We start from the raw sequence: 17,212 nt of genomic DNA on the forward strand, positions 1-17,212 counted from the left end.
TATATTAATTATTTTATTTATTTATTTTAAACAAAAAAAAAAAAAATTCAACAACAACAAAATCAATATTCATAATAATAATGACTAATAATTAATTTTCAATCTTAATCCTCTTCTATCATATGGCGATTGTGGATCTATATTTACCGTTGTCGTGATTAATTATTATAATAATTATAAATGAATTCGCACCACGCAATTTCCATCAAATGCTGCATTCACTGCCGCAAATTGATCAATTACACATCTGCGTGACTTGATTTTACATCATTACTTTTGCATTGCTATATAAACCAAACATAAAAAATAATAACAATTATTATTATTATTATTATTATTATTATTATTATTATTATTATATATATAAATATAAATATTTATTCTTGTATTTCTGCCTGATTGATTGACTATGAACGAAAATAAATTAAATTTTTGGTGTTGGGCCCGTCATCTCTCACAACGACACGCTGGATCGCCAACTGATGGTCTGCACTTGGTTTTTTCTACTCAAAATAATTACAACCAATTATTTTAAACGCGTCATCACTAATATTTTTACTTATTTGATAAATAATCAATAATAAAATAAAAAATTTTTAATTAAAATAAAATTTACTTTATAAATTGGCATTTAAAATTCGGTAATCAATTTACCTCGGGAAAATTGCTTGTTTGACAAAATTAAATTCAATCAAATTAATTTATTGTTTCACACAAATTGTCATTTATTATCGGTTAACTATTTACCATTATTTTGTTTAAATTCTTTAATAATTGCATACAATTATATTTTATAATTACTTGATATTTCAATTGTTGACGGTGTAAATTTGCACTGCGGCTGCATTATCGCTATGCCCGTTCACTTTAATTGAAAATTAAAATATTTAATAATATTAATTATAATTATTAATTAAACACCCTGGTACATGGTTGACTGTTAACTATTCAAATTAATGACAAAATTAAAATCCCTCATCACAACTTCAATACCAATTGTAACTAAAAAAAAAACCTGGCCTAAAAAAAAACTAAACAATTTTGGCCAATTATTATTATTGATGTACGCATTTTAATTTAATTTATTATAATTTTTGTTTACTTTATTTTTTTATTTTATTTATTTAAAAATATTAAATATAATTAAACGCTTGAATATTAAATTGTAAAACTTTCGTATTGTTTCTACACGCCTGTTGTAATTGCTGCCACGTTTCGAATTATTCGGACATGTACCTGGGTGGCCTGGAGGGGACATCCAACTTGATCCTCCCTTTGATTTGGTGCGTTCTGTACTGAATTCGCTAATATGATGGTACTGAAAAAACAAAAAAAAAAAAAATAATAATTTAAAAATCTATTTGAAAAAAAAATCGTACGAACACTGCCTCGTTTGCTGCATGTGGATCGCCTTAGCAGCCTTAGCCACTGTCGGGGCCCATGTGGTCCCTCAAAACGCTCACTGTGTCGTCTACACAGACAGCTGCGGACAGGTAGACTCATTATTGTAACCAGTTTTTACCCTACATCAAGTCTTTATTATTTATCTTTAATCCGTAACAAAGTTACCTCTTATTATCTACCATAAATATTTACATAATAACTCAAATTATAAATTATTTACCTCAAACAACTTAATTAGTACTTGTCACTATACATCTTATTATTTATGATTATTACATTTAATTACGGATTTTATTTAAATAATACAGGCCTGATATGTTAATGCTGCTAACCTTTGAGGATAAAGAGGATAAGGGCAATTGAATTAATTTTAAATTTGTTTTACTTTTAAAATCACAGACTAAAATACTTTTTAAATTTGTTTAAATAATTATCAATTGTCTTTGTTCCTCATTAACCTCAGCTAACACGTAGCTTTTGGGGGCGTCTCCCTCACGACTGCTCACCGCAACTATAACTGCGAATAACCACTGCATATTACCTGGTGTTTGTCTATTATCATAAATGCGATCGTTATATATTATTACATATTAGAAAATAATAGTAATTATTATTATTATTATTATTATTATTATTATTGTATTTTAATTTTATATTGAAATTCTCTATAAAGCCTGAGGATATCGAATATTCAATTGTAGCAAGCTTTTATTATACGTTTTCCTTTCTCGGTGGTATATTTTAATTGGATATATTTTAATTAACGTTACGTTTGTATTTAATTTTGCAGTTAATGTAATCAATAGTAATTAAATATTAGCATTCGAAGTAATTCATAGTTTTGCATAAATAATTTATACTGAATTTAATATTTTTTTTAACTTGGATCTGTGCTATTTTATTTTTTTTTATTTAACGAGCACGTAAATACCTATTTGAAATCTATATTACATGATCTCGGTGTCATTCTCGGTTTTGTAATAAACAATTGTCGTTAAAAAGAAATGAAAGATAACAAATGTTACTCTCACGCGACTTTACTGTTATAAATATATAAATGGTGCACGTTAAAATATAAATAAATTTATTGAATTGCATCCGTGCATCACTTTTGCTTCCGTAGTACCAGCTTTTTATGCATATTATTATTATTATTATTTATTATGTTGTTGATATTAATGAATACAACTTTTAAAATTGTAAAACGTGATTGATAATTATTTAATTTAATTATGACATAAGAGAAAGCAGTGAATGCTAAACGAGTCGCATTTGCACGCACGCGATTGTCAACTCTGTGTTCTACATATTATTTTTTCTTTATTATTGAATTTCCTACTTTTTTTTTACTGTTAAAATATACTATTTAACGACACACAAACTAATATGTTGAAATATATTACATTGAAATATACTATGGCTTTCGGAATTGAAAGGTGTTAAAGGCCTACTTTGTTGATTATTATAATTGGCTGTGTATTGTTGTTATGGTTGCGGAGATCGCAGTTGAAATATAGTGTTGAACTTATTTGCAGTAGAATATATCCATGTATACATATTTTATATTTATAAACAAAATAAAATATATATACATGTGTATTAATTTGACAGCTTACGATTTCCCTCATCTTTCGTATCACGCCAATTCCCGCTAACTTATCGCTGTCTTTTGGTTTGTTGCGTGAAATATTAGATCCTATAGTCAAGGTGCCCTTTATAAAAAAATATAAAAATATATATGTATATATATATATATATATTTTTTTTTTTTTTTAAATCACCTACCCAAATATCCCAATAAAAAATTTTTTTTTTTCTCTATTAAATTTAAATATTGTAGCTCTATTATTCATAAAAAGTAGTGAGTGAATGTGTGTGTTTAAATAAAAATTCACGTACACAAACCAATTGGCAGTAGTTAGCGCTTGGCGATAACTAAAAATGCTTGGGTGACGTGTGCTAAATAAAACCAACATAACGTTTACTTATAAAAAAAAAAAATATTAAAAACGCCATCCGTCACTTTGAAATGGCCACAAGTAATCTGTTTTATTTTTTTACAATAAATATTTTTATTTTATTTTACATAAATACACTTTATTATTCGCTATTGTTGTTTTCACATTCGTACTGATTTTAATGTCTTAAATATTTATATATATATAAATGTATATAAATTTATTTTTTATTTCTGGTTAAATTTACTACTGTCATTAATACATTAACAATATTTAATTATTCATATAATAATCACAAGATGCTTATATATTTGTTTACCGGTAATATATTGTTAATGCACCGTTAATCACCCAAGCACCTAAAGCCCCCTTCTCCCGGGCCATTTATATTTGCATGACAAGACTCTGTGTTCGTAGCAAATTATATATAAATATATACATATCTTTAAGCAATTTGCCAGAATTTCTATTATACGCATCATATTAAGTACTTACTTACATTTATATTTGTTATAAACCCAAAACCTCCTTCTACGTACGCCGGAGGATATATATTTATATATTATATACATATATAGTGAACACGATATATAATTAACTTTTTTTCTTCATTTTTTTTACATTTGCGAGTTACATTTATATATAGTCTATACTATAAAGTTATTACATTTGAATACTTATATTAATATTAATAATAATAATTTTTATACGTAATTATTTATTATTTTATTTGCACGCTTTAATGGTGAGCCTAGTATTTTACTTTTCTGCGCGTTATAATTATTTACATACATATATTTATCGTAGCTATATTTATTAAACAATTTTTTTTTCTTCCTTTATAAATATATATGTATGTATAAATATATAACTACACGTCCTTGATTACTCGCAATTTAGTAATTATTAATTAATTAAATATTTGGTAGGTTGTATAATGCTTTTAATCTAACGTTTTTTGCTAACACGATTTTTCATCTATTTAATTGGATGTTTATAATCTACTCGCTGAATTATCATTCATTGTAACAGTTTTTAAATTATTACTATTATAACATTTTTTTTTTTTTATAATTTATTTATTTATATATCACTATTATTACAATTGTTAGATGCGCGTATTCGTGTATGTATATTTGTGCTCACAATATTCATTAATTTCTGTTCAAAAATTGTATCAATAGTTATCGCGTTTGTTTACATTATATAAAATTACTTAATGGATATATATATAAATAAAAATATATATATATTCATTTTAAATTTTGAATTCAACGCATCTTTATAAATTAAAATAACGTTTTTTTATATTATTATTTATCGCTACCGGAGTGCATGTATTCGTGCGTTATTTTTTGTTATTTTATAATTCAGTATACATATATTATATAAATTTTTTTTTAGTGATATTTATAAAGTATGTAGTTATCGGTTCACACAATTGTCACACAACAATCATACAATATTTAATTACAAAATAAATTAATTAAAATGATTACTAATAAAAAAAAAAAGGGCAAAGACGTAAAATACAATTTGCGAAGTGATTATTTTTACATAGTTATTTTTTGTCAAAACAATTAAATTTATCAATAGTGATATTTTATTAAAAAGTCTAGTCATTGAAGTCAATAATGGCCCGCTGAGAAGAGGACTTGATACAATATCTGATTCGCAAATAAATATGATTATTTTATTGAAAATATTAAAATGAAAAATTAAATTTAAATAAAAAAAAAAAATAAATAAATTTGAATATTTTGTAAATATTAAATAATTTGCGAATCAATTAGGATCCTTTTTCTTCATAGGCACGTCCCTTGCACTAAATGTATTGAGAATGTACTTTTAAAATATGTATTGTAAACAGCTATGGGCCATTACATATTTAAATAATTTTCATTTTATTTAAACAGCCCTTTTTTTAATGGAAAAGTTAAATATTTTTTAATTCTATATTACACAGAGGCAAGGTTAGCTTGCAAATTTATTTGAAACACGATACGAGCGCTAGGGTTTCCCTGTTTAAGAAAAAAAAAAATAAGAAACATTAAAGTAAATAATAATAACGTTCTACTGCAAATTTACATAATAAATAAAATAAAAATATAAGAATACACGAGCAGACGAAGTATAAATGAGCTTGCGACCTAATTTTTTTTTCGAGTAACACAACTAATGTAACTAAAAAAAAATTAATAATAATAAATAATCTTTATAAATTAATCGCAAAATATCTTCGACTACTCGTGTATCATATTAGTTATTAAGTACCTCTTAATATTTACGTTCAATCCATTTTATAGAGCATGTAATTTATTATGTTTTCCATGCTCTATTAAACTGGATCGAGTATGTGAGAGTATGAGATTGTGAACAGTGTGTGTATTGTGTGTGTGTGTGTGTGTGTGTGTATAAGTGGTGTAATTTAAAAAATTTCCTTAATTTTTATTTTTATAACTTCTCTATCCTTATTATTTTTATTTTTATTATCATTTACTATTTTTCCTTTTTTTATAACTCACTCTTATAGATTATTTATGACAGAACAGTACGTATATAGAAACCGGAATATTTTCTTTCAGTTACTGGACACCCTCCCGGTGTGCCAAGATTTTAATCGACAACTGTGCAACCGTCCCGCCTGTAAATTCATTCATCTCCATGACGGTAAGTTTTACTTACATTATCATATACATATAATATTAACTAAAATATTATTATATCTTACTATACATTATATAGATATTAATATTTAGTAAACTCATGAAATATACCCACATGTGGATGATTTAAAAGACATACTGTAAAAAATTTTGAATCAGCCGTGTGGTGTAAATGATTTCGTGTAAAAATTTTATACACCGCCGGTGTGAAAGTTACACGACGCAGTATTAAATTTTTGGCCGTGTGAATTAGAACAATCACACCGCCAACTGTCTAAATATTAAATACTTACGTTAATAGAATCATTAATTTATCAACTTCGAACCATAGAATATTTTATAATGGTCGTGTGAATATCAATGCCAAAGTTTTATACATATATATATATATATATATATATATGTTCATTTTGATGATAAAAACAGTTATCGAGTAATTTTTAACTACAAATGTTTTGATCGAACAATGTATGAGTTTTGAGCTAATAACACCGAACGGTGTGAAAAATACCACTTACACCGTATTAAAAGTACACCTCTTGATGATTCACCGTCAATTCACCTTGTAAAGTCCTCGAGGACCATTATCACACCAAAAATTTTTTACAGTTCAATAGCTGTCTTAATATACACTCGCAGATAAATTTTTAGTAAAAAATACCCAAAAAACATGTCGTAAATATTTAAATTTTTCCCTTGCAAATTGTAAAATATACTACTTGACAGTATGTAAATGAAGTGCAATTTTCACTAACAAGATAGTAAAAATTTAGTTACTGGTTAGAAGTCCTTACAGTACCAAGCTTTATGGGTAATTTCTACTCAAAAATTATCTACGAGTACAATATTACTTGTTATATATATCTAATCAACAGTTATCTGATGTTTGTTGGTTTCAGGAAATGTGGAGGTGGTGGATAACCGCGTGACCGTGTGCAGAGACGCGGTAAAAGGTGCCTGTATGCGGCCCCAGTGTAAATATTACCACATACCGGTGGCATTACCACCGGCACCCTTGATGGCTATCAGCGCTTCCTCAAGCTCCTAGTCTACACTACTACTACTACTCCTACTACTACTACTTCTACTTCTACTCCAACTTCTTCATATTACTACTAGACACTACAGTATAACACAACATAATACATACTACATGGTACATAAGTCGGTACACGTCGGCGCGAGGAATGATTTAAGTAAGGGACTAGAATAGCAGCTACTAGACAACAGATGATGATCATAATGGTGATGCTGTTGTATAAGGAACGTAGAAAGGAGAAGAGATTTTCCTTAAGCAACACAAGCGTGCATACATCAAAATCCATCTTCTACATAATATTGTACTCCATAGTACCAGGATGATGGCCTAAGATACACACCACCTTTTTGAACACCTAAATCCGTTAAAAAAATTTTTAAATAAATAAATATTAAACGAATATTTGTATTGCAAGATTGTGTAATAATTCTGGTGCTGTTATCTATAGACAATTAAGTTTTAATGGAGATGAAATATTTCATGACAATTTTATTTTTATTATTTTGTTACAAGTATTTTAAGTTACACACGTGCAGTTCGATTATACGAAGCCATTGAAATTAAATATGATATTATTAGTTTTAATTGTAATAATTTGACTTTTTTTTTTAAATCAATCATCGATAGATGACCATAATTAATGCATAATTCGTTCAACTGAGATTATTTTTATTGTAATTCTTTTATTTTAATTATTTTAAGTTATAATTATAAATAAGTAATTGTATATTTATTTTTTATATAATTATTTAAAATAAAATTTGTAATTATTTCAATGGGTTCGATTAGTTTTAACTGACTGTGCAATTTTCAGATCTAAACTGAGCCCGGCCACTAGATTTAAGAAACAAAAAGTATTTATAATTTTTTTTTCTTGTTGTAATGAATCTCCTCGTATAATTAAATGTTTATAAATTATTATTGTTTTAATTGATATTGTTATGTTACAAATAATCTGCTGTTGAAAAAAAAAAAAAATTAATTTAAACCAAATTAAGTGAGAAAATTTCTGTTAAATATTTTATGTTATAAATTTACTTTATTAAAACTTATAAAATATATATTTTGTCGCATTTCGTTTTATGAATAATAAATTTCATTATATTGAACAAACGAAAATGAATTTTTAAAATTTTATTCACTTAAATTATTCGAGGTATTTTTTTATATTTAAAATAAAAATGCTTCCGGGATTTTTAGTTTATCCCATAAGGGGAAAAAAAAAAAACATTCAGCGAAATAAATCCTCAATCACAAATTTTTTCAACAAACATTACAAATTTTTTTCCTCCAAGAACGGATATTATAAATAAATATAAATATAAAAATATATAAATATATACATACACATAAATATAAATAAATATATAAATATAAATATATTATATTATTTATACACAAATAACATGTATGAAATTACACGGTACTAACAAACGAATGTTAGTACATTGCGTGTACATAAGTGCAAGTAGTAATAAATTGTATTGTATTGTATTGTATTAGACTAGCTAGGGCCTTCGAGCCATCACGAAATAATGAATAATAAATAATCATATATAAGATAAGTCAATAAGATATTAAATGTTAAGGTAATTAACAACAAAATAAAATTAAAAAAAAAAATAATGACAATTTTTTATACTCGTTAAATTGATTTTCGATTAAAAAATTGTTTTTATTGTATTGTGCATGATTATTATTTACAATATATGTAGTATGAATTATTATATATATATATATATAAAAAAAAAACTGCGAGCAAGATCAGGAACGTTGAGAGTAATGTGATTAACTAACGATCATATAATAATAATTACTACGTATAAATATTTATAAATATATATTATTAATAAATTAAAATAGTTATGATCAATTTAAATAGTATTATTTATTGATATGACTGATTGATACATAATGATGATAATATTGATACATAAACGAATAATAAATTTGTTTAATTATTTTTTTTTTAACATTAAAATATTTTTTAATTAATTATTAAATTTATTAATAAATAATTATGACATTAATTTTTGAGATCGTAATGATTTTTTTAAGATAACTCGTGACATCGAATTTTAATGGATAAATTAAAAATAAAAAAATTTAATTAGTAATGATTTTTAAAAAATTAATTTATTATTTATAAAATAATTATTTATAAAAGTTTTCAACCGTCCAATAAATGCTGGAATGTCTTCCTAGCACGTGAATCAAGTCAGTTAATTAATTAATTAATTAATTGACAAATTAAATACAATGTGAAACTAAAAATGTTTAAACTAGTCATTGCTATGGGTCGAGGTCTTTCGCGTTTCTCTCAACTGCACCATTTTTTTTTCTACTCGATAAATTTATCAATCAGTAATATTAATTAAGACTTGTTGATTAAAATTAAATTTACATAATTATTTAATTAAACAAATTAAAGTAAATAGCTATTGTTATTAATAGAACTAAATAAAATGACTATATTTAAATGAAGAAATAATAAAAAAATAATAATAATAATTGACAAGTAAAATTTTTAACAAAAATTAACCAAATGTTCCTGTACAGCATTTACAGAATCAAACGCCACTATCAAAATTTAAATTTATAAACAAAACCGATAATTAATCGTGTTCTTTATTTTTATTTATTACTATTACGATAATAAATATTTAACGACAACAATAATAATAATAATAACTAATAAGTAAAAAAAGGGAAAGATTAGAAAGATGGTTATTGGACGTAATAGTCGAGTACTCTGTAAATTACTCGTGTATATATTTATAGACATTACACTATTAATTAAAAAAACGATAAAGTGATATGTGATTAAATATTTGAGTAAATAATTCAAAATTTTTATACAATATATCATTTTTAATTTTACTTTTTATTAAATAATTTTTTTAATATTTTTTTTTATTTACTCCCATTTAATGATTATTGATTTATTGTTTCTATTTATAAACATGTGTCATTAAATATCAATATTGATATTAAATATATATGTAATACACTTGGCTGTGTAGTTAAACTTAGAAATTATGGGGGGATATTATCGTCCATTTTAATTATATTTTTAAAAATCTTAATTACTTCCAATAATTATTTAAATTAATAAATATCGCTCCTTATTTTTTATTGATAAAAAATTAAAATTGTTATTAAAACGCACTAAGTCATGGAAAAGTAAGTCATTAATAACTAGAGGAACATAAAAAGATAAATAATAACGATTATAGACGGAAAAGGATTAAACGGACGAGTTCCTCCGTGCCCTAATTTAGTCTGTAAATAGAACTTATTATTCATTATATTTATACATAAATAATAAATATAGGAATGAAAATAAAATATAGTTATTTAAGTAAAATCTTTACTAATAGACAAATAGATTAAAAATTTTCTAGGTGATTTTAGTTAAACATTCAAATTTTTTTTTTTAATTCCGTTAATTAATTAACTTTAATTTTAAAATAAAATATTGACAAAAATTCTTTTGACCGAATGAAAAATCAAATAATGACAGCGGACATATCTTTCCCTTTAATTTACAGTTATTTTTTGTGCATTTTGATAACAAATAATAAAATGAATTTGAAAATAAAAAACGTGTGTACATAAAACGAAGTGCTCTCTCTCATAAACCGGTGGCAATATTCCCGAGTAATTGAAAAAAAGTTTAAGTGAAAATAAAATTATAAACAAGTTGGTTTAAAAAAAAAAAAAAATTCCCTTACATACATAAAAATAAAAAGTTTGTGAAATCTAATGAAGTTTGAGCTTCCTAACTTGAGTCAAGGGTTTTAGCAGCTGCAATATGCAATCACAAGGCAATTTATAAATGAAAATATAAGATATATCAAAACTAACAGGTATATTGAATTAATTGCACTTGAATTAAGCTTCCCGGTGACAACTAGGTTGTGTCAAGTTTATCTACTTGTCCTTCCCAACGCACTGGAACTCCGCTCAGGCTAGTTTGCTGATGCTCTATAATTAAGTAAATAAATTTCAAAAAAATAAAAACAAATTGCTGACTATTGAATTATCGTATATTTTGTACAATTACGAATGGCAATTTAAACGCAAAATAACTCACAGTTGAACTAAAAAAATTGATCAATGCTCTGTAAAAAAATCGGGAGTGAATTCGGAGTGATTACGAATTTTATTTAAATCCAAATTTACTCCGTCACGGAGTTCCGAAGTTTGTAAACCAAATTACTCCGCATACGGAGTAAATAAATAGTCTGTCTTTGCAACGGAGTAATTTGAATCCGCACTTACTCCGATTCAGAGTTTAAATATTAAAATAAACTCCCTTTCGCAGCAAATTTAGCTCCGCGGATATTAAATAAATAAAATGATCCTGAAGTTAGCAAACAATTAATAATTTTCGGATTAATTTTTTCCGCAATTAAATTGAGAAAAAAAAAAATATGTACATGTAGAAAATTTTAAAAACTATAGGTGCAATTTTTTAAAATATTTTTTTTTTTTCAAATTTATCGTTTTTATAAAAATCCAAAAATTATTAGACGTCGGCTAATTTTAATATCATTAAGTACACAGTCATCCGCTTCGAATTCCCTCCGAATCCACTCCAGATTTAATTCAAATCCACTCCGTAAATTTTTGATAGTGTAACGAAACGTTATTCTCGACATTTATTTTAACTAATGCTTTCCCTATTGATCAATTGCTTTTGATCATCAATTCAAATATTTAGATGTAGAAATAAATATATAGATTTGATTTAGCTTATCGCGCGTTATGCTGTTCACTTATGCTATACAAAAATAATATAAATAAATAAATATATCAATTATAATGATATTTTTCTCCCGTTGAATATTAGTTTGGAATTAATTATTAAATTAATTATAGTCATAAATATCTCATACCGTCCATTTAGGACAATACTTTTTTTTTTTAATTATACTAATGCATGTGTATTTTTAAAGTTGATGTTAATAATAATTAAAATGTTAGAGGTAATAAAAGTTATTATATATTAAGTAAATGTATTATTTGTTTAAACTTATTACTAATTATTTTAAATAAAAATAAAAAAATTATTCAATGGGATAAAAATAATAAACTATAATTGTGTGTAGTCTTTGATGATCTTTAATTAACGTAGTAATCGAATAAAGGAACAAAAATATCCTAGTTCTGAATCAACAGATTCCTTTAGATAATATTTGGCGCATTATTGAATAATTAAATAAAATATTTAGATGAAAATAATCTCAGCATAATATTTTGACTAGATTTATAAAACTCTTGATGGTAAAATAAAAATAAAAATTAGCGAATGTCCAGTCAACGATAAAACTAAAATTGTTCTTCGATAATAATTATATAATAAATGCTTTTATTAGCTAATTACGTAAATTATTTAACTTAAAAATAATATATTGGCATATTAATAAATAAATGATTAAATTTTTTTTTTAAATTAAATAATAGTTTCTCTTGCATACGTGCATTGAAATTATTATTCCGCGTATGTAGATCTGTGTGAGTATGATTATATGCAAATATATATATATATATATGTATGTTTATGATACCCGACATATTTTATCTTTTGAAAAAAATACTTAACTTTAAATACTAAAATTCAAAAGAATTTTTATTCTTGTCTTGAATTTAAATTGACTTGTCTTTAATCTTAGTAAAAAGTAACGACACAAATTAATCAACATGCTGACGATAGTTTATACTATTTAAATAATATTACATAATATTTAATCTTAATAATCTTTCGGGTATCTAAATTAATTGCGCAACTCAATTCTTGACTATTTAAAAATATAAATATAATTATTTACTTTATAAATTATGATAAAAATATTTATTTCACATAAATTAAATTAAATAATTAATATTAAAAATCAATAAGCTTTCGCAGCTAAATATAAAAGCTTGATAGATCCTCTGCGAAGTTACTCAAACTTACAATAATAATAATCAGTAGAATCTGTGACACTTGACACTAATTAATAAAATTATTTCTTTACTTAAATAATAAATATATATAATTATTATTGTTATTTTATGGCTTTTAACTTTAAAAGCTTACAGCTTATTTATTATTTTGCCGTCATGGAAATTAAAAATTTTCCTCCCCCCCTTGACTACAAGTTCTATAAAAAATAATAAATAAAAAAAAAAAATATTAAAATATGAAAATAAACAAAAAAATGTAAATTTATTATTTAAAACTGTATGTAAGTAATGAAGTCATAAATACTGAAAATAATTTTTAAAAAAATCTAAAACGTCACCTAATATTAAGAATATATATTAGAAAAGATATATAAATAAGTACTCGATGAGACAGCGTAAGAAATTACAGTAATAAGTATGATATTTAAATAAGTATCATTTATATTCATCTTGATCTTGCCAGAATATGTAAATATCTAAAATTTATCACCTGTATTGTTGACAAGTTGATTGATTAATTAATCAAACATTAATTTTTTAAACGACATTTCATCACTTTACTATTGTGATTTTTTCAAGTTCTGAAAATACAAATAATTACAATTTGAATTATAATTACGTTTGATTAATTAATCAATCAATTCGTCCACAATACACGTGATAAATTTTAGGTATAATAGATAATATGTAATGGTCAGGTCTTAATCTATGATTGTAAATTCGTAGGTAATTATTTTAAATAAATGTACCTCGACCTCGGTGATGTAATCGATTAACTTGTAATCCTTAATATTATACTTTTTAATGGTGATAAATCTTTGATTTGTATCAAAAAAAAAAAAAAAAAAAAAAAAAAAATGGTAAATCGAGATAATAATTTTTATTAAAATTGAATGTAAGTGATAAGACTGACACAACACTAGTGTCCAAGACACCGTGATGACTATTATCGATTTAAATTATTCTTTATTTGATGCAAAACTTATGATTTATATTTATCACCGGCAGTTTGTGATATATCTAGTGAAAAAAAAAAAAATTAAATAGAATGCAAAAGAAAAAGAAAAATTGATTTTAAAAAATGATTGTTATTCAAAATAAAATAAAAAGGGAATAAAAACGCATAGTGATTTAACATTTACACTTACACACCACATTATTATTATTATTATGGTAATAATAAATATGTCACTGATAAAAAAATCTCGTTGGATTAAATAATAAAAAAAAAACCGTCGAATTATATTTATAGTGGTAATTAATTTTCTTTTTTAAGTTCGGTGGCTGTTTCATTAAATTATGTTGTGTAATTTACATAAGAATTTATATTTATGATAAATGTTTTTTCCAGTTCGATAAATAAAATCGTAATATTTTCAAAACAGTCACCACCAAAAAAAAACAAATTTAATTTATTTGTAAATTTTTAATAATTCGAGTAATGAGACGATTTGAAAATTGTCGGGAATAAGAGGATTTATAGAAGCCCTTGTTAAAAGAAACGTAATCGTTTCTTAAAGATGATTAGAAAAAAAAATTTTGAATACTTTTTAATGCTTTTTAATTCTTTGAATATTTTTGAACACCCTTCTTATGGGCAATTTAACATTGCAAATCGTTTCTTTTAATCAGGGGCATTTAAAAATATATAAATTAATAAAATTAAATTATTGACGGTACACAATAACACTCTTACACAACTACACTATTTATAAAAAAAAAAAAAACATATAAATATTGTAATATTATTTTTTGAAACTTAGTACTGTAATGTAGATTGTATCATATATATATATATATATATATATATATATATATATATATATATATATATATATATATATATATATAATGATATTGTAATAATCATGTTTTCATATAGCATTAGACGAATGAGATGATTGAATTATTGAAATTAATTAGAGTTGGATTAATTAAGAAAAGTAATTTGCATAAGTACGAATGTCAGTAAATGTAAAATATTTTTACCCAAAATTTTCAAATATCTTTTTAATTATTATTATAATCTAAATAAAAAAAAAAGTAAAGAAAGGAAAAAATTACAAGCACTGGACATTCGGGCTTACTGCTAATTAAATAAAATAGATAAAATAAGTGTACTGCCGAGAATGAGTTAATTGATATTAAATATTGAATTCATTAAATTAAACGAATAAATGAAGAAAAAAATCGTATGCAATGATTTTTTTTTTTTATTAATTTATAAGTTTGTAGTTAAATAATTGGTTAATTAATTAATATTAAATATATGAGGATAAATATTGTTTTTTATTACTTTTAAATACTCAATGTACACATAAATTTGGTTTATTAATAAGATATATTAGTGATCTATTAAAAATATTACGATGAAAAAATTGATAAAAATTGTACAACGACGATATTTATTTACGAATTAAATAAATTATAAAAAAATATAAATGGAAGAAAAATATCTCCTACCTAATTTTGACACGCATACATTTAATATTTATAAAGAATAGCATATAAATTATAAACTTAATATTTTGGATATTCCTTAAGGTTTAATAGATTTAAAAGATTACTACGAAAAAAAACTTGGGATATTATTCTTCCTTTGATAAAAGCTCATAAATAAATAACACGATAATTAAATAATTAAAAAAAAACTAATTAAATAAACAATACAATTATTTACTTAAAATATTATTATTTTTATTTAATAAAGCTCGTGGTATGCGTGTTTTTGAGAATGGTAAGAATATGCTGGCATGTTGAAATGTGTAAAAGAACCAAAAGACAATTAAATAAATAATATTAATAATAATCTAAGTACGATTGTCTTTAATAAGTACGGGTTGTTTTTGAGATGATTAAATTTTTTTTTTTTAATTTAAATTATCTAAAATTCTCAATGTAATAAATTATTGTCATTAATAAAAATGTCTATTTAAAATTAATCTAACTAGTAAATAAATAAAAAATAAATATAACTTATAAAATAAAATTATATATTAAATTAAACTAATTTGTCTCAAAAATCGCTCATACATTTAATTTAAATAATTAATATTAAATACTGCGTGGACTTGAAATAAAAAAAAAAAAAAAAAAAAAAACATTGTGATGTCCGCTGATCAAATGTGTTGACAAGAAGAAAAAAAAATAATAATAATTTATTAATTATTAATAATTAATAATAATGATGAAGACCCACTGGTTGCGGTTAAACTTTTCCGAGTACACTAAAATAAAAAACTAATGTAAAATTTATTGGTATTTATGATTAAACTCCGTCCCAGTACACTTAATTGAATAATTATTTATTATTGTCAAGATTACATACTTTTATATAACATGATATGGAATTTTTAATGATTTTTTTAACTTTATTTTTTTTTTATTATTATTAAATAGATAATTTTATATTTAATTTCATATTTAAATTACATAATATTTAATACTTAAATTTTGAATAGTACTTTAAGGGCGACCACTAGTGTGAAATTTTGAAAAAATCAATTTTTCTTTGCATAATTCGAGAATCTATAACTTCAAAAATAACATACTAAAATTTAAAGTGCATATCTCGAACATTTTTTTGCCAATATAACTCGAAGACAAATAACCCGATCAATATGATTCGAATCGCAGCTTCTTTTATACATGTTTCTACGTACTATGAACCTCCAGTTTTTCGATCTAATCAAAAATGTAAGTTTGATAGATCAAAAATCATCAAATTTTGTTAAATAACAATTCTTTTCTCAGCCCGAGGGTCATGGTACGGGAAATACCTTCTACTTAATAAAACTTTTTGGTTTTTTTGATTTCATAAACTGCGAAGGTTGTTTTCACTGCAGCAGTGAGGGGACTTTTTTTTTTAGATCATTGGGAGATTGTGAATAACTCGCTGAATTTTGAATTTTTCGGTCTAAAAATGTTATCTTGTATTAATTTTATATCCATAAATATATCCTTAGAACATTAAAACATTCCATAATAGTTTTCTTTAAAAAAATTCTCAAAAATCATCTCTTTTCAAGCGGTCACACTAGTAGTCCCTCTTAAAGAATTAATATAATTATAATACTTTTGAAAGATTTATCTATATAAGAAGCTCATAGTTTTATAGTGATCTTCAAAGTTAACATGATCGTGATCTCAGACAATTAAGGCTTTCAAGTCAACAATTTATGAGTCGTTAATAA

The 17,212-nt window shown here is 23.9% G+C and overlaps 1 protein-coding gene across 3 annotated transcripts in view; it reads left to right on the forward strand.

Annotated features, from left to right (window-relative positions):
- LOC103573241 (protein muscleblind) overlaps window positions 1-8,981 on the forward strand; it is a 264,440-nt gene extending 255,459 nt beyond the window's left edge. For 2 of the 3 annotated variants that reach the window (XR_008404112.1, XR_008404113.1), the window contains 2 exons: window positions 5,948-6,032; window positions 6,928-7,015. Coding sequence is in view for 1 of the 3 variants with exons in the window: in XM_053741220.1 (XP_053597195.1) it covers window positions 5,948-6,032; window positions 6,928-7,076 (234 nt within the window). In the remaining 2 variants the exon portion in view is untranslated. Of the gene's footprint in view, window positions 1-5,947; window positions 6,033-6,927 lie in introns of all 3 variants that reach the window. The other variant, XM_053741220.1, reaches the window with a different exon arrangement.
- Window positions 8,982-17,212: the final 8,231 nt, after the last annotated feature.

Source organism: Microplitis demolitor, chromosome 8 (genome assembly GCF_026212275.2).
Source record: "Microplitis demolitor isolate Queensland-Clemson2020A chromosome 8, iyMicDemo2.1a, whole genome shotgun sequence".
Classification (NCBI taxonomy): domain Eukaryota; kingdom Metazoa; phylum Arthropoda; class Insecta; order Hymenoptera; family Braconidae; genus Microplitis; species Microplitis demolitor.